General features: G+C 51.8%; 1 protein-coding gene across 2 annotated transcripts in view; it reads right to left on the reverse strand.

Annotated features, from left to right (window-relative positions):
- The window catches only part of Adamts14 (ADAM metallopeptidase with thrombospondin type 1 motif, 14), a 76810-nt gene that overhangs the window by 28087 nt on the left and 30775 nt on the right, over positions 1–17948 (reverse strand). For both annotated transcript variants that reach the window (NM_001389237.1, XM_039098764.2), the window contains exons 5-8: positions 4884–4967; positions 4335–4482; positions 1848–1953; positions 97–240 (exon numbers count right to left, since the gene is read on the reverse strand). In NM_001389237.1, coding sequence (NP_001376166.1) covers positions 97–240; positions 1848–1953; positions 4335–4482; positions 4884–4967 — 482 coding nt within the window. The remainder of the gene's footprint in view (positions 1–96; positions 241–1847; positions 1954–4334; positions 4483–4883; positions 4968–17948) is intronic.

The raw sequence follows: 17948 nt of genomic DNA on the forward strand, positions 1-17948 counted from the left end.
AGGCGGGGTGAGGGCAGGTGTGTAACCTAGGCTTGCCCACAGGTTCCTATCTTGGGGTGGCGGTAACCTACAGGAGGTAGCGGCTGGGTAACCTACGGGAGGTAACGGCTGAGTTCCAGCTTGCTGCAGCGAGACCAATGAAAGCGGTGGAAGGCAGCCTGAACCAGGGGCGCCATGACGCTGCCCAGACTGGTCTCGTCATCACAGCCATTGCCTTGGCCATCATGCTCCATGCCAAGCCTGGGGGTGGAGGGAGAGAAAGTCCTGCTGTGGGTCCTGACCCTTGAGGACAGGCAGAAGGACCAAAAACAGCCAGCCCTGCCTTGACCAGGAACTCAGACTGGCCTGTTAGCCTCAGTTCCTAACCCTGCCTCTGCTCTTCTCCATACTCTATCCTCCTGGAGACCCATCCCTCCCTCAGACCTTATCCACATCTCGGTTCTTGAGGAGAGCCCAGCTGGGACGCCAATGGCCTCTCACCTTCCTCGTCTCTTTTCCCATCATTCCCACAGCCCACGGACATACCTGCCCAGCCCATGGATAGGACTGGGGAGGGTGTACATCCTGTTCCTTCTGCACACCCTCCCCACCATGTGACTGTTCATCAAGCTGGCAGGCCCATCCCCGGACCCATTGCTGGCCCGGGTAGAAGGTTCCTGTAGAGGGTACTATTGTACTGCACCAACTCCGGCAGCCACACATGACTTGACCTCTAGAGCCACCCGCTCTGCTATCGATACCTCTTGCCTTGGGGCACCAGAAAGGCTTCTGCATGCAGGGTCTAATGTTGTTAAGTTTGATCCAGTCGGTCTCACCCATGGAACCCTTCAGCGTGTGAGCTTCTTATTAAAAACTCTCCCCAGTGGATGCGCCTGTAGCACACGCCTTTAATCCACCTCTCGGGAGGCAGAGCGGGCAGATCTCTGTGAGTTTGAGGCAGTCTGATCTACTTAGTGATTTCGAGGCTAGCCAGAGCGCAGTGAGACTCTGTCTGAAACCAACCCTCCCTCTGCATAGGATTCTACACATAATAGGTACCCATGAAAGTTTAAATTTAAAACTTTGTTCTTTAAAACTGATATTCAAGACTCTTCTTAAATACTTCCAGTGCCATGGGCCCCTGACCATTAGGTAGACACAACATAGACCTCTAAGTTTGACGTTGCCTCTCTACAGTGAGGGGTCTCTATTTCGGAAAGAGTGGATACCTACTGTCTTTTGCAGCAAGTCAAACCCCAGCACATGACAGGTGCTCAATAAATACTGAATGACGCCAGGTGAGGCGGCACATGTCTATAATCCCAGAATGAGTCTAATCTGAAGCAGGAGGATCCAGAGTTCAAGCACATCCTCGGGTAGTTTGAGACTAATTGGGGTTATATGAGACCCTGTCTCAGAAAACAAACCCACAAACCAAAAGAATAAAACCTTGTTGGGGAGTGAATCAATGTGATCTAAACAGCATCCGAGCAGAACTGGTTGCCAGTCTCTCCTGGCTCACTGTCTGGGCTCAAATCGTGCCTGTTTGTGGGCTTGGGCCAGTCTCTCAGTAGGCACAAGCCACAGCAAGCTGGAAGCGGTCTCTAGAGGATGCTTGGATGAAGACAGAATGGAGAAATGGCAAGGATAGACCACCCAGAGAGCAGGTCTAACCTATGACAGGCAATCTGCTACCAGCTTGGCAAAAGCCAGGGCACATGTGTCCCCCACATCCATGGGCAGCTGGTAGATATCATATGTCAGGACAGAACCTGGCCTGGCCTTCTACCCTCAAGCCCCCTTGGAGCTTAATACTTGACCCAGAGCCCTAGAGCCACTCCTAAGCACACCCTGACAGAGCTACTTACACATGACCTGTCTCATGAGCCACGACAAAAGCTGAGGAGAAGCCATCCTCGTGGTTGAGGGCACAGCTCCTTAGGGGGTGGCACATGCCAGTAACAGGTGCGTACCCTGCCAGAGAGAAGGAGAGAGGTCACAGACAGGTCCGATGGGGTGTATTGGCCTGTGCTCCCAGCCTGAACGATGCAGAGACATCCCAACCTGGTGGGTGTTGGAGGTTCCTGGAGGAGAAAGGGTCTCAAAAATCTCTTCCCAGAGAACAAGCATGAGCTGTCTGTCACCCTGGCCCAGGATTAGGGCTTGTTCTTGGCCTACAGTTTTCCACGTAGCACAGCAACAATGTCTCTGAACAAGTGGGACTTCCAGGTGAGACCCAAGCCTCCACATACTCCACTTCTGTGAGCCAGTCCACAAACAATCCCAGAACACTGTCCGTGTAGAGGTTAGGGATGGCCCTGTGTTGGGTACTGCGGGGAGCTGGGTAGAACGGCACCAGCCTGTAACCCCAGCCGCTCTTGAGACTAAGGCAGGAAGGCCACATGAGGCCAGGAGTTTAAGACCAGCCTAGGCAACATGGAGAGACACATCTTAAGGACAACAAAGGAGAAGGGGAGGGGGAAGATGAGAAAGAAAAGAGGAGGAGGAAAGAGAAAAAGAAGGGGGAGGAACAGAGAAGAGGAGGGGGAAGAGGAAGGAGAGGAGGGGAGAGGTGAGGGAGGAGGGGGAGGAGGAGGAGGAAAAAGAGAGAAGAGAGAAGAAGAGGGGGAGGAGGGGGAAGAAGGAAGAGGAAGAGGACAGAAGAGGAGGGAGGGAGGAGGAAGGGGAGGAGGAGAAAGAGAGAAGAAGGGAGAGAAGAGGAGGAGGAGCAAGAGAAGGGGATGAAGAGGAGGGAGAGAAGGAGGAGGAGGAGGAAGAGGAGGAGGAAGAGGAAGAGGAGGAGGGGTAAATTCTCTTTAGATACCATGGGAAAAACAAGACTAAGATAGCATCCCTACACCCAACATGCCCCATCATTAGGGAGGGTCTAACTCAGAAGGCAGGGACAGAGTGCAGGTGTGGCCAAGGAGCACAGTTCAAGGATCAAGGGTTCTAGGAAGAGTGAAGGAAAGGAAGACTCCCCCTGGGAGGTTTGACAGGCCCAGAGAAAGAGACAGAGAGAGTGACTTCTGAAGGCCACCAAGCTGGAGAACAGGCAAGATAACTCTCCAGAATTTGGGGAGACACAGGCCAAGGTGTAGATGGGCCACATGGGAAGAGAACAAGCAGTAAGGGGGTCAGTAAACACCGCTGAGTGAAGGCCTGCGAGCTGTGGGTCTGACTTTAAGGGTGACTCTAAGGCTGAGGGCTGTGGCTCAATGATGAAGCCTAGACTAAGCTTGCAAGGGTCCGTGCAATCCTTCCTCAGAGTAGCAAAAAACAATCGACCAGACCCCGCTTGCAGCAGGAGTGCAGGCTGGGACAATCTGGAGATGGAAGTCCATGGGGAGGACTCCTTGCCTGGGCCTGCAGTGACCAGCGAGCTCTCCTTGACTTAGTTGTGCTGATTTCACAGTCCATTTTGACAGGGCTTGGGGAGCACAGTACTATGGTGCGGGGGGAAGAGGCAGCCTGAAGCCCTGGGGTCAGCGCTATAGACCATGCTGTTCCCACATGTGTGCCTATCTGTATCCTGTCCACATGTGTACTTATGTCTGATGTCTCAGTGTGATCGTACATGTGTGTACGGTGTCTCTGTGTATGTGCACGTGTGTGTACATGTGCATGTACACACGTCTGCTATACACATCTGAGACCTGGTGGTTTAGACAGGCAACCCTATGGGTAGGCGAGTTAGCTGACTCATTTCTACCACTGGACCGGGAAGATATCCCCAAACCCTGAGATCTGAAGAGCCAGTGAGGCATCAGGTCTGTCCCTGCCTGGGAAGAGGCATAGGCAAGTCTCTTCACCACCTCGTGCCTCAGTTTCCCCACATGAGAACTACGATCAAAGCCGTACATACACAGATGGCTTACAGTTGTCAATGCTGTCTTGGATTCCTGGGTACCTCTCTACCCACCGAGCAACTGGGAAACAGAGGATGGTAAATATTAAGGTTTCCCCGCCACCATTTGCAACTTGGGAGAATCCAGAAACGGAAGAGCTTCCGGATCCATGCAGTGGCACATTCCTTGGTGGTAGATTTCCATTCCTACCACCAAGTGCTCACAGTCTGGAGTAAGCAGGAGCCCAGCTGAGGTCCCTGAGCAGCTGGGGGCAGGAACATGCAGGCTACAGGCAGGACCGAGACAGCAGCCACTGAAATGAGATGCTTTCCCTGGTCACAGTCCTTACGTTGCAACGCTTACCCTTCTGTCCGACCAGGTTCTGTCTCCTCTTCTTCCGTGGGGTGGGTCCCACAGAGAGAACATTGCTCTCCAGGTCCAACCTTGAAGCTCCAGCCCTGCAGGCTGCTCACACCGGGCCATGGTTAAGAATAACACCTTGCATACCTGAGGGGCCGAAGTTCTGGCGGGTGAGGAAGATGACGTGGTCGTGATGTTCAGTGTGGCTAGGGTCCTGGCGCTGCTGGGAGTGTGCCCAGCGACACACCTGCTCCAGGCTGCGTGCTGGGTTCCCTCGCTCGATCAGGCTCAGGGACTGTGGGAGGAGCAGGAGGGTACCAACAATGGAAAGGTCAGAGACCCTTGGACTCCAACGGAGCTCTCCCCAAAGGGAGACCACCGAGGCCTAGGGTCACAGCACCTCTCCTAGAGCTCACTAGCACAAGGTCCTGGTCTAAGGCTGCAGAGGTCAGGGTCCTTAAGTTCAACAATGAAGTTCAAGAGTGACAGCCTTGGTCTCCATCACTGCCCCATCCCCAAGGGACTACTCAAGGAGAGTAGCCTCCGCCCCGACATAGGACTTTCAGTTTTCCGATTACAAGACCCACCCCATTGCCTCCCACCAAGCAGCAGGTCCGATGGGTCTTTGGGTGGTGATTTTGCAGGCAATTCTGCTGGCCATCCACCCTGCCTCCCTTCCAGGCAGCAGGGCCTCACCTGTCGGTAGCCCACCATGATCAGGCGGACAAGGGCAATGTTCACGTGGGCCCCCAGCGATTCATCATGGTAGATTTCATCCACCTACAAGGACAGAACAGTATAAAGGTAGCAAACTTCCTGCAGGGGACCTACTGTATGCCACACGTCAGACCAGGCTCTGACATAGTATGCTATCTCCTGTGGGACCGTGAAAGGCACCCTGGTTCCTGGTTGAGCAAAGGCTTGCAACCCCGGTGACCCTGAAAGGGAAGGTAGGCATTTTGCCTGACTGGGGGAAGCTAGGCCCATCACTAGCCACAGCCCTCCATAGATTTGTTGTTGTGGTTTGCCCTGGAGTTATCTGTATTTTGATGCTAATCCCACTGCCCCAAGGATGGCTGCCTAGTTAGTACTCAGGACTCAGGTGACCTTATCAGAACCTTCTCCCATTTAATTTGTAAAATACAGGCGAGGGCAGGAACAGGATAGAAGGAGGCCTGTCATTGGATGAGAAGGAAGGATGGGTGGGAGAAAAATTTGAAGGAAGAGGAAGAGACTGGAACAGAAAGAGAGGAAAGACTGGAAGGACAGAGAGAGAGTAGTCACGGTGGAGAGAAAATGGAAGCTGACGTTAAGATTCCAGTCTGTGTATTTACAGGTTGTTATTAATGTTCTTAAGGGATGGATGTGTACTGGGCTTTGTATGTTTAGGTGGGCAATTATATCTTACCAACTGGGTCAAAGGTTATTGTGTTGTGTGATCTTTTATGTGACGGTTTGAGTGTAGGAAAGTGTGCAGTGGCTGGAGACACTGGGCCACCGTGGAGTTGGGATGTGTGTTTCTGGCATGGAAACCTGCCTTGGGAACTAGATAGGCAGAGAGGTTGCTGCCAGGTTCAGAGAGGCCTTCGGCAGTGTGATAGGGGATGGAGCAAACTGGGTGAGAGGCTTTGCTGACTGAGATTAAGGTATCTAGCAGATATCTTGGGGCACTGCAGTGACAGGCCTAGTGGAGATAAAGACAGAATTTTTATTTTACAACAATTTGTGGCCATCAGTCACGTAAGAGATACACCCCAATCCCCTCCACAGGAAGAGGACCTGACCACAGGTCATGTAGGCTCAAGACAGATCTCCATTCTAATGAGGTACCTAAAGGTCTGGAAGCTTAGCCAATGAGCTTTCCTTCCTAGACACTCCTCCCTGCAAAAGGTATTTAGTCTCAGGACCATGTTGAGAAGTGGGGTACGGTTTTACCTATCCACTTTCCACCATGACAATAAATGCCTTAAAACCATGGACTGTCTCTTTTCATTGGTATACGCTGTGGGTAGCCACAGAGAAGACCTTTGTCCACAGAGACGCCTCTCCCACTCCCAGTGGCAGCCACCACTAAGCCTGCAGCCCACCACTGGCAAACCAAAGATTCTCCCCCAAAAGACTAGCTGGAGTTCCCCCACTTTTTCCTGCCTGCCCCAGGGCTAGATTCAGCCCTGCAGCCCCCTGCCCCCACTCTTCTGCGGCATTCCAGAGGCACCTGGATGCCCAAGAACCTGAGAACTGTCAGCCCCAGCCTCCTTGTAGATTCAGGGACCCTGAGCCAGCTCTAGCTGTGTCCTGTGCTCAGACCACGCTTCCCCACCGCTGAAGCAGTGTCCCGCGGCTTCCCCACAGTCCAACACCCACTCGGTGATGGCTTGGGGTAAGCGCAGTCAAACAGCCTAGCAGCCAAGCTCTGTGGAGGCAGGCAGATCTCTGAGTTTCAAGCCAGCCTACTCTATAGAGTGAGTTCAAGGACAGCTAGGGCTACACACACACACACACACACACACACACACACACACACACACACAACTCAGGCACAAAGGCTTTTTTAAAAGCTTAAAATAAAGAAACAAAATATTTCAATGTAAACACACACACACACACATACAGAAGAAGAAAATTAAATCACTTAGCAACCAACTAAATAATGCCCAAAGTCTGCTGACTTACTGTCACATGTGCACGCCTGTGTGCTAGTTTACAAAGCTGGGGTCACACAGAACACATTGTTTGTGCCTTGTTGGCTTCCTGGAAAAATGTTCTGTCTTTAACTGTGATTCTATAGAACATGCCACCAATGCTGTGACAATCCCAGACAGCAGCTGAGAGCCTTATGAAGAAATGTTTTCCTCAGCCACTCAATGTAGGCAATAATAAAGCAGCTGCTTGGAGTCCCGGGTTCAAATCCCAGCTTGTTTTTTGTTGTTGCTTTGTTTGCTTTTTGCTCTTTTGCTTTGGTTGTTGTTCTTAGTGTGTAATCTTATGTAAGAGTGTTTTTGCCTGCAAGGATGTCTGTGTGCTGACAGCATGCAGTTCCCACAGAGGCCAGGAGATGGCATTGGATCCACTGGGACTGGAGTTACAGATGGTTGTCTGAGGTCAGTGCTGGGGGTTGAACCTAGGTCTCTGCCCTTCCGCTCTGTTCTATCCTAATCTCCCGGCTGGCTTGGGGCGCAGCATGAAGCTCCTTAGAGAACCTGTTTCTTTTTCTGCAGGATGGAAATACAGTGCCTGTTAGAAGGCCACCCGATATAAATGTCTGGGAACCACGAATGAGCCACACGAGCCCGGAGGCACTGTTAGTAGTGACACTTCGTGGTCCCTCCGATGGCTGCCTGCAAGGCTCCCTGGGAGTGGGATGGTCTCATGCCTGACCATGTTCCACCGTTCCTGTGTCCTGTGCTGTTTATGTATACCTGTTCTTTCTCACGCATGTGGAAAATAACACAGGCCATGAAGAGGCAGCTGTCCACTGTTCACTAAGCAGTGAGGAGTCATCCTTCTAAGTCCTCACTTCTAAGTCTGGGGGTTGCGGGATGGGGCAGGAGGGAAGACAGGATGAGCCAGCAGAGGACTAGACTGCAGGCTCAGAGCCATGAATTAGAAGCTGCCTCCAGCACAGAGCCCAGCCTCAGCCTGTCTTCCCAGTGCCCAGAGCTGGCAGTGGCCCCGTATATGAATGTGCAAACCTCAGAGCAGCCAGCATTGGGCTTCCACCATCGGCTTTCCTGGCGCCTGTGTCTGAATCCAACCAAGTACGGAGACCAAAAAGCCTAGCACTAGATCCAGCTGAGTCCGGAGATCAAAGCCTGGTGCCTGCTGTGGACACACAGACCCTGCCAATCCCCACCGCAAGACATGACAGTGACGCCCAGGGCCCAGTTTCCTCCCATCCTCCAGAGCAAAGACATCATAGAAAGAAAGTGTTTTGCTGTATAGTGAAGGCACTTTTCTGAACTCACATGCCATAAGCCTGAGGCTTATCCTATGGGGGCTGCAGCCTCTATTAGCCACACCCAAACCATAGGATTCAAATCTCACAATACTTTCCTGACAGCTGACAGCCACCTGCAAGGAGAGGACCTCTTTATGTTTACGAGCCTGAATTACATGTATGAGTCTGAGTGTATATGTATGAGTCTGAGTGTATGTGTATGAGCCTGCATGTTATGTGTATGAGCCTACATGTTATGTGTATGAGCCTGCATGTATGTGTATGAGCCTGCATGTTATGTGTATGAGCCTGCATGTATGTGTATGAGCCTGCATGTATGTGTATGAGCCTGCATGTTATGTGTATGAGCCTGCATGTATGTGTATGTATGATCCTGCAAGTATTTGTATATATGAGTTTGCATGTATGTGTATATATGAGCCTGCATGTATGTGTATGAGCCTGCATGTATGTGTATGAGCCTGCATGTGTGTGTATGAGCCTGCATGTATGTGCATGAGCCTGCATGTATGTGTATGAACCTGCATGTTTGTGTATATATGAGCCTGCATGTGTGTGTATGAGCCTGTATGTATGTGTATGAGCCTGCCTGTATGTCTATGAGCCCGCATATGAATCTACACCAAGTGCATAACCATTGAATACAGAAGGCAAAAGAGAGCGTTGTATCCTCCAGGACTGGGGTTACAGACAGTGTGAGCTGCCATGTGGGTCCTGGGCATCAAACACAGGTCCTCTGGAAGAGCAGACAGGACTCTAACCACTGACCCATCTCTCCAGCTCCCATGAGAAATAACTCTTATTTGTTTATCTATTTCTGCTCCACATGTACTGGTGTTTTGTTTTGTTTTGTTTTCTTTTTCTCGGAGCTGAGGACCGAACCCAGGATGTATTGGTGTTGTGCCTTCATGTCTGTCTGTGTGAGGGTGTCAGATCCTCCTCTGGAACTGGAATCACACAGTTGCAAGCTGCTGTGTGGGAATTAAACCCCGGTCCTCTGGAAGGTGCTCTTAACTTCTGAGCCATCTTTCCAGCCTCAGGAGAAGTGACCCTTAATGTGACTTTTCAGGTCCCTCAGCACCAGGGCACAGCCTTTCTCCTCCACAGGGCTGGGGTCAGTACTGTATGTGAACCCTGAGGTGACAGCTTGTCCAGAGGACAAAGAGAAGGGAGAGACAACTGAGGCACCTCAGTTAAGGTAGATACTGGGCCCCGGGCATCTGGAGTGGCTCCTGGTCATTGTCTTCTCCCATGTGTCTCTGGTAGGTTGGGCTGTTGAAAATCCTGTCTGAGTGCCGCATGTGGCAGCCAGCTCCGTGTCAGAAGGCTTAGCACCTGTAGGCTTAACCATCTGTGAGCTGAAAATCTGAGAAAAACTGTTTATATGAAACACATGCTGGGTTTTTTTTTTTTTTTCTTCTCTTTGCCGCTACTGGCTAACGATGCAGCCTAGCAGCTATGTGCACAGTGCTTACACTGTATTCCTTGGTTCAGAGTCATCTGGAGGGTTGGGGCGATTGCCCAGTGGTTAGAGCCCTGGCTGCTCATCCAGAGAACTTGGGTTCGATTCCCAACATCCATATGGTGGCTCACAACCATCTGTAACTCCAGGTCCAGGGGCCCCATGCCCTCTTCTGGTTTCCCTGGGCACTGCATGTGTGTGGTGAGCACAGACACATAGGCAAAACACCCATAAGCATGAAATAAAAGTAAATCTTAAGAAAAACTTTTAGGGGTTGGGGATTTAGCTCAGTGGTAGAGCGCTTGCCTAGCAAGCGCAAGGCCCTGGATTCAGTCCCCAGCTCTGAAAAAAAGAAAAAGAAAAAGAAAAAAAAAAAAGAAAAACTTTTAATCAAAGTCATCTTGCGGCACCGTCAATTACATATCAGAGAGTTCTGCCGCTCAGTGGTGGAATGCTAGCCTGGCACATGGAAGGCCCTGGTTCAATCCTGTCCTAGTGAACAAAGGGGGAAAGGGTTTATTTAAGATGACATTTCCTGGTCACAGGCCATCATGAAAGGAAATCAGGACTTGAACTTAAGGCAGGAACTGAAGCAGAGGGCATTGAGGCACGCTGCTTACTGGTTCATTCCCCATGATTTCCTCAGCCTGCTTTCTTTTTTTTTTTTTTTTTTTTTTTTTTTTTTGTTCTTTTTTTCGGAGCTGGGGACCGAACCCAGGGCCTTGCGCTTCCTAGGTAAGTGCTCTACCACTGAGCTAAATCCCCAGCCCCCTCAGCCTGCTTTCTTATCAAACCCAGGACCACCAGCCTAGGGATGGAGCCACCCACAGTGGGCGGGCCCTCCCCTATCAATCATCACTCAAGAAAATGCCCTACACACGTGCTTATAGGCAATCTGATGGAGGCACTTTCTCAATTGGGGTTTGTTCCACTTCCCAAATAACTCAAGCTTGTGTCAACTTGAGAAAAACGTAGCCAGGACAAAGGTGAGGGTGGGAGAGACAGAAGAGAGAGGGAGACTGTATAGGTTACAAAGGAGACTTGAGCATCTACAGATGTGGGGATGCGGGGTGGGGTCTTGGGGACACTGAGGGACAACTCTCCTCATTTCTGTCACTTGCTCAGCAGGCCAGATCTACTCACCAAGGCTTTCAAAGACCCTTGTTCTGACTGCCATCCAGACTAGAACACTGGCAGACAGGGTAGGCCCTGTCCTCCCAAGCTCCCTGGTCCAATCCTCTGGGTCTTGGCATCCTTATCTGTGTATACCCCTGCCAGTCTTGGCCCTGGAGTCAGGAGCTCAGGGGTGATTCAGTTGGTACTACCTCAGTACTCTACCCAGGCCAGAAAAGTGCCTGGGTAGGGCCACCATATTGGCAGAATCTACCCCCGCACAGGGTGCCACAGTCAGAGGTATGGCTACCTGGCAGGTCCAGGAACCTCTCCTCCCTGGGACACATCCACAGGGGCCCCTGACAAGTTCCACCCTGGCTACACACCCAGGGCTTGGCCCAGCACCCTCAACCTCCTTGGCTGTGGAGAGGGATAGTCAGGGAGCAATCAGAAATCGCGTTCCCTGGCTGGACAAAGAATGGCCGCAAGGCACACCCATGGGGCGGGAAGAACAGCAAATCGGTTTCCTTGCTTCTTACCTCTGAACCTAGTTCAAGGCCAGCCTTGGCAGGTTTCCTAGGTTAGGTTTGACATCACCTGTTGGCCTGAGGTAGCCAGCGGGTGTGTACCAGAAAAACAAGCAAAGGTCAGGATGTTGGCCAAGGGGAGACAAAAACGGCAGAAGGGAGGGGACAGGTGAAGAGCGCTGGGTCTGCACGGGTGAGCTGCTGCTCTCAGAATAACTACTGTGTACCAGACTTTGTTTATCACTCCCACCCACGTTAGCGAACTATTCCCGTCTCATAAGCAAGAGAACAAGGTTCTCTTTCTTTCCTGAATTCACTTCTTCCTCTTGTGTGTGTATGTGTGTGTGTGGATGCAGGTGTGTGTGTCCAAGTCTGTGTGTATACCCCATGTGCAAGTGTATGTACTCATGCCAGAGGAAGACATTGGATGTTCTGGTCTCTCGATTCCCACTTTAGTCCCTTGAGACAGGGTCTCTCACTGAACCTAAGCCAGCAGCCAAGGGAGGCCCAGGGCTCCTGCTGCATCGGACTCCCATAGTGCTGAGGTTAAAGGGCATACCCAGCTTTTTATGTGAGTACCAGGGATTTGAACTCGGGTCTTTGTGTTCACTGTAATGGCTAGGGTTTTTTTTTCCTTAATTACTGATATGGGAGAGCCCTGCCCTCTGTGAATGGTGCCACCCCTAGGCAAGCAGCCCTAGGGCATATAAGCAGGCTGGGCAAGCCATGGGGAGCAAGCCATTAACAGTGTAGGGACCCTGCTTCAGATTCTCCTCTGAAGCAGTCTGCAACGCAGAAATATGAACTGAAACAAGCCATTTCCTCCACAGGTCGCTTTTGGTCAGTGTTTTACCACAGCAAAAGAAACCCTAACTAAGACATGTGCACAGCAAGTTCTTCCCCACTGAGCCACTTCCCCAACCCCCAGGATGAACACAAGCTTCTTGAGGTCTGGGGGTGTAGGTAGGAGGGTGCTTACCGAGTGCCTATGAGGCTCTAGTAAAAAGGGCTTGCACGATGTAATCCTAGCTCTTAGGAGGTAGAGGCAGGGAGACCAGGAGTTCAAGGTCATCCTTAGTCACATAGCAAGATCTTGTTGAAGGGAAAAAGGGAAAGAGGGGGAAGAGAGAGGGAAGGTGGGAAGGAGGGAGAGACAGAAGGAGGGGCCATCCAAGCTTCTGAGAAGCTAAGTCACTTTCCAAGGGCTCCCCCAACAGCTGGGAAGTGGGAAGCCGGGATTTAAACTGATATCACCATAACTCTCTGGCCCCAGTTTACACTCATGGCTGTTCAGACAGTTTCTGGGTGACAGTAGATGGGCTTCCCATAGCCCAGTACAAAAAAAGAGAGCTCAGAGGACACAGCCCTTTCGCTGCACCCAGGGTGTGAGCTACCATAGAGCCATGCCAGCAGGAAAACAGACGCTGAACTCCTGGGCCGGGCTGCAGGTGTGTCTCTCTGTCCCAGCAGCACATAGATAGACACAGCTGTGCCTCCTCAGGCTTCATTTCAGAAACATGGCTCCTGAGAGGGTAGGTTCACGCAGAGACCCTATTGCCCAGTGACTGTCGGTCCCACGTGAGCCACAGTGCAATGTGGGGAGGTGTGGAGGGCTGATGAAGATGGGAAGCCACGGGAGCGCCATGCTTCTGAGCCCCGAGCCTTCAGAGGGACTGATACGGAGAGAAGGCAGCTTCTGTGATAGAGAGAATGAAAAAGAAGACACCAGGGGAAGGGAACACTAGGCCACAGGTCTGTATGCCTCTGAGCTTTCTGGAACCTTCTCCCAAACACCTTTGTTTCCCAAAATACACAGAAGACTTCTCAGGTTGCAAAATGGAGTGGGGCAGGGTCTTCCCAGCCCAGTGTTCAGCAACACAGCGCCAGGCAGTAGCAAAGACCCCTTCCCCAACACCCTGTAACCCTACAGGTGTCAGGTGCCCACAGCCCTGGGCTAGGAGAACTCCACTTTTTCAGACTCTGAGCCTGAGGCAGGAGGGCCCTAGCTTGTTTGTGGCTAGATAGGTAAACCAAGTCCCCACGAGACCACAAGAGGGCTGTGGGAAGCCTTCCTCCTGTTCCGCACCAACACCAGCCTCTCCTGTGCTGGGGCACAGAGCTGCATGGAGCCCGGTGTACAAAATTATGCACTCCCTCTCTCCTGAGGGACAATGCTCAGAGGAGCCACAGGATAGACGGTCCACTTCTGTCAGAGGGCTCAGGCAGGTTTCAGGCCACGAGAGTAGGGATGGTGCCAAGAGGCAAGACCCTGGAGCCTAAGGCCACCTATGCTCACACACCAGGTAGCACTAAGTGCTGGCCCAGCCCACCCTATCTGGATCCTCCCTGCCATCAACTCCCTGCCTAAATCCCAGCAAGCATCCCAGACAGAAGAGGCAGCCCCGCCTCCCTGTTTGCTTGCTTTTTAAGAATTTCAAACATGTATATAATGACATATGACCATGGCTTTTTCCTCATGTCTGTCCAACTCTCCTCATGACTTTTGAGCATATTCCCTCCCAACTTCACATCCCTCTCCCTCTCCCTCCCCCTCCCCCCCTCCCTCCCTCTCTTGCTGTAACCCACCAAGTCTAGTTAGTGTTATCCATATGTGCATGGGTGTGAAACCATCTGATGGAGCACGTGCCAGTGAACATATCTTCGATTAAAGAGAGATTCTCCACTTCCCTTTCACTGCCACGATTCCTAATATGGAGAGGGCCCGGAGACCATCGGCCAGCCCTATGAGTGTAGGGATTTTGACTGACTTGTTCTTGTACGGATCTTGTGCAGGCAACCAGAATCATGGCGGTTCATGTCCAGGTGAGAGCATTTCACCTAGCCCCTCCCTCTTACATCTTCCTCCGCCTCCTCTTCTGAGCCTGAGCCTCGGTGGTGGGGTTGATAAGGATGTCCTGGCTAGGGCTGAGCACTCCGGTGTCACTGTTAGCACTGGGACCAGGCACCATCTCCCCGCTGACTGCTGTGCATTGCAAAAGGAGCTCCCCGTGACCTGAGCGGAGAGCAGCCCAGGCCTGTCATCCCCAGGAGTTGTGTAAGTGTCCCCTTAGCCCCACTTTCTTTCGAGCAACAGCTTGAACACCCTAAATGTGAAAATGGGCTCTAATTTCTAGATTTTTTTTCTTCTGAATGCCAGCGTAACATTATAAGTGGAAAATTCCACACCTGGGCTTGTGATGATGGGTCACTGTCAAAAATTCAGGTGCACTAAAAATAATGTTTAAGATTACCTCCTGGCTGTGTAACTAAGGTGAGCATGAAGTATATGTGAACGTCAGGTTTAGACTTGAATCCTGTCCCCAAGATTGCAGCTGCTGATATGCAGACATTCCAAACCTCAAACACTCTGACCTCAAGAATTCCAGAGAAGAGATACTCGACTTGTAAGGTTTGCAGAGAGGTTGACAGGGCAGTAGGGACACCTCACACACCCCACACCCATCTTTCCCCACTACCAGTATCTTGCATAGTATGGTTAAAGTTGCCAGGATTGGCAACATACACTGGCAGGAAATTAACTCAAGTCTGCATATCACCCAGGCTCCTCTAGTTCCCCCCTAACGTGCTATTTTGCTGGAGAAATCTCATCCAGGATACAATAATGAATCAGGGCACATGTCTGCCACAGTTTTTCAGCTCTTCCTGGCTTTTGGTGGCTTTAATGATTTTGGGGAGAACCACCCAGGGACTTTAAAGAACACCCATCAATTTGGATGTACACACACACACACACACACACACACACACACATACACACAAACACTTCTTGACTTTTATTTGTATGTGGAGGGAAGAGGTAGGATTTCACTAGGTAGCCCAGGCTAGATTCACCACCATCAGTCTCCCTGGTGCTCTGCCTGACCCACATGTTAGCCAGGCCTGGACCCAAAATCCTATCCCCTAAGTTAGGGCACATCTGGCCAAGGTGCCACACTTCCTTATGTGCCAGACAAGCAGGGTCTGCCTGCCTCCTGTCCCCAGCAGTTGAGTGAAAGAAGGATGCTGACTCTCCTAACTTGTCCCCTGGCCCCAAGCTCGTGACCTTATATTTCACAGGGCTGGCCTGGGCTCCCAGTGCGTGGTCCCCTCTCTCTGCCAATCGGCACACACTGAGGGACGAGGTGTCTCCAAGGCTCCCCAGAGTCCAAGGGCAGGCCTGCACAGCTCCCCTGGGATCAGGCAGTTTGGCCCACCTCATATCCAGGTTGTTTATGCAGGGTGGCTCCGAGAGCACAGGGACAGACCCACCCAGCCCAACAGACTTCCTTTCATCAGCCCACAATGCTCAGCATTTAAACCCCACAACCTATTTCTGAAACACAGCAGTCTTGATGTCCCAGGCGGGCCTGCCTGCATATAATCAGAGGCACGAGGAGGCCTGGCAAGCCTCAATGCTTCCGGCCCCCTGAACTCAGCCTTTGGAGCCCACTGTGCACTTCTGAAGTATGGAGGACAAAAGGAAACAAAAGTCCATTGCTTCAGAGCCGGAGCTTAGCCAATGACATCTGCTAGTTTAAAATGACCTTCTACTTTGGGAGCCCACTACACCACCCCAAAAATAGAATGTCGGGAGTCCCCTCTGTGGCTGATGAAGTGGAATGTCATGTGGGAAAGAAAGTGCTCTAGGGACAGTAGGGACTTCTTCACCTGTTGCTAACACGTGTTTTGTGCTGGGGGAGAGGAGCATCCGGGTGCTGTGTTTCCCAGTGCAGTGAGAGCTGTTTCCTCTCTGGTGGGAAAGGCTAGAAAATACCCACACGTGTGTGTGGCAACAGGGGCAAATCCCTTTGAGCAGGGGCTTCACGTGCTACCATGGACAGTTTGACTCTGGTTGGGGAGCTGCCTCAAGCACAGTAGGGGACTCTGGAGCCTCCCTGGTCTCTCTCTACCCATGAGATGTGGCAGCATCTCTTAAAAGCTAAAAGCAAACCCACTTTAAGGAAGTGCTGGGTGTGTGCACACATGCATGCGCGCGGGCACATGTGTGCCTGCCTCTATGTGTTATGCACTCTGCACATTATTAGGCAAAGGCACCGGTCTCCCTTCTCCCCTCCCCACAGCTACCTGTCCAGTTCTGCAATGGCAGCTGTGGTGGGTAAGGAACATAAACTTGGAATCAGACAGAGCTTAGTTTAAAGCCTGACCCTGCCACTTAGTTGCTGTATAGATTCCAAACAGGTTGTTTAGCTCCTCCAAGCCCCAGAGGTAATAGATGTGGCCTCAGAAGGCTACGGCCATGGGGCTGTCATGCTCAGACCTCTGCCTGGACGAGGCATCTCGGGTCTTTGCCTCCTCTGAGCCGCTTCAGCATTGACCTCAGTGAGTCTCTGGTTATCCCAGGGGACTGAGGCTTCTTGTGTGTGTGCAGCCAGACCAAAGCTTTGAGAATGAGAGGCTACCTCTGTTGACAGGCAAGTGCATGCTAAATGTTTCAGCGGCTCAAAGAAACCCTAAGGAAATGGACCTGGGAACAGAGTAAACTAAGGCACAGAAAAAGAAAAGGCACCCAAAGTCTACCATCAGGTGAGAGAAGAATGAGAAGGGATCCCCCCACCCCCTTGCCTGTCATCAGTAGCTCTAGAACTTTTCAGCACAACCCAAGTGAATACAGGCTAGGCTTGTCATGGAGGGCCTGTCACTCTCTGCAGCCTTGGCCACTCTGGGGCCAGAATCTCCTTGGCTGATGGTAACTGCCTCACTCTGAATCTGACCTGACTCTCCCTGCCCCCACCCAGCCCCCACACACTAGCACAGTAAGAGCATCCAGCCTAGCAAACAGATATCCCCCCCCTACGAGGGCACCAGGCCAGCCCGGCAGAGACAAGGCCTCAGGCAGGCAGAGCTTCAAGGCAAAAGTAAAGTGACACCTGTGTTCCTGGGTCCGTGAAGTCTCCCCTCAGGGCTGTCTGTGCTTCCAGTGCCCCAGCCAAATAAAAGGCTCACACAAAGAAGAGGATGAGCTCTGGATCCCATGGGAGGGTGAGGCTGTCAGCTGCCCATCTGCCTACCTCCAGGGCCAGGAAGTCTAGCTAACCAACCTTTGTTAATGGGAGCCAGAGCCCTGAGTAACCTGCTCGGCAGGTGTGTGGGTGACAATCCCTTAAGCCTGTGTGCGTGCTCTGAGGTCCCCGACTGTAGAAACAGCTCCAGGGAAGCATGGTCTCAGCTATATCATCCAAGGCCCTGTGTTTCCCATCCATAAGGCAAACCAGCGATAAGCAAGCAGCCCAGCCTTATGGTACTGAACCCAAGCTGGACAGAGGGGCCCATTCCCGTGATCCCAGCACTTGGGAAGAGGTTGGCAGGACAATTGAGAGTTCAAGGCTGGCTTGGGTCACATACTAAGTTCAAGGTCAGTCTAGAACACACGGTAAGACACCGTCTCAAAAATAAATAAGCAACAGGGGAGGAAGAGAAGAGAGGGATAGGAGGAGGAAAGAGTGAGGGGGAGGGGGAGGAAAGAGAGTGAAGGGGAGGAAAGAGAGTGAGGGGAGGGGAGGAAAGAGAATGAGGGGGAGGGAAGAGAGGGAGGGGGAGGGGGGAAAGAGAGGGATGGAAAGAGGGAAGAAAGAGAGTGGTGCAGCAGAGGATCAAGGCCCCTCCAGGCCATACATGGACGATGGGGACCCACCCCAACCCCAAAGAAGTTAGAATGCTTTTAAGATGAAAATATCTCTAGT

This window comes from Rattus norvegicus, chromosome 20 (genome assembly GCF_036323735.1).
Source record: "Rattus norvegicus strain BN/NHsdMcwi chromosome 20, GRCr8, whole genome shotgun sequence".
NCBI lineage: Eukaryota > Metazoa > Chordata > Mammalia > Rodentia > Muridae > Rattus > Rattus norvegicus.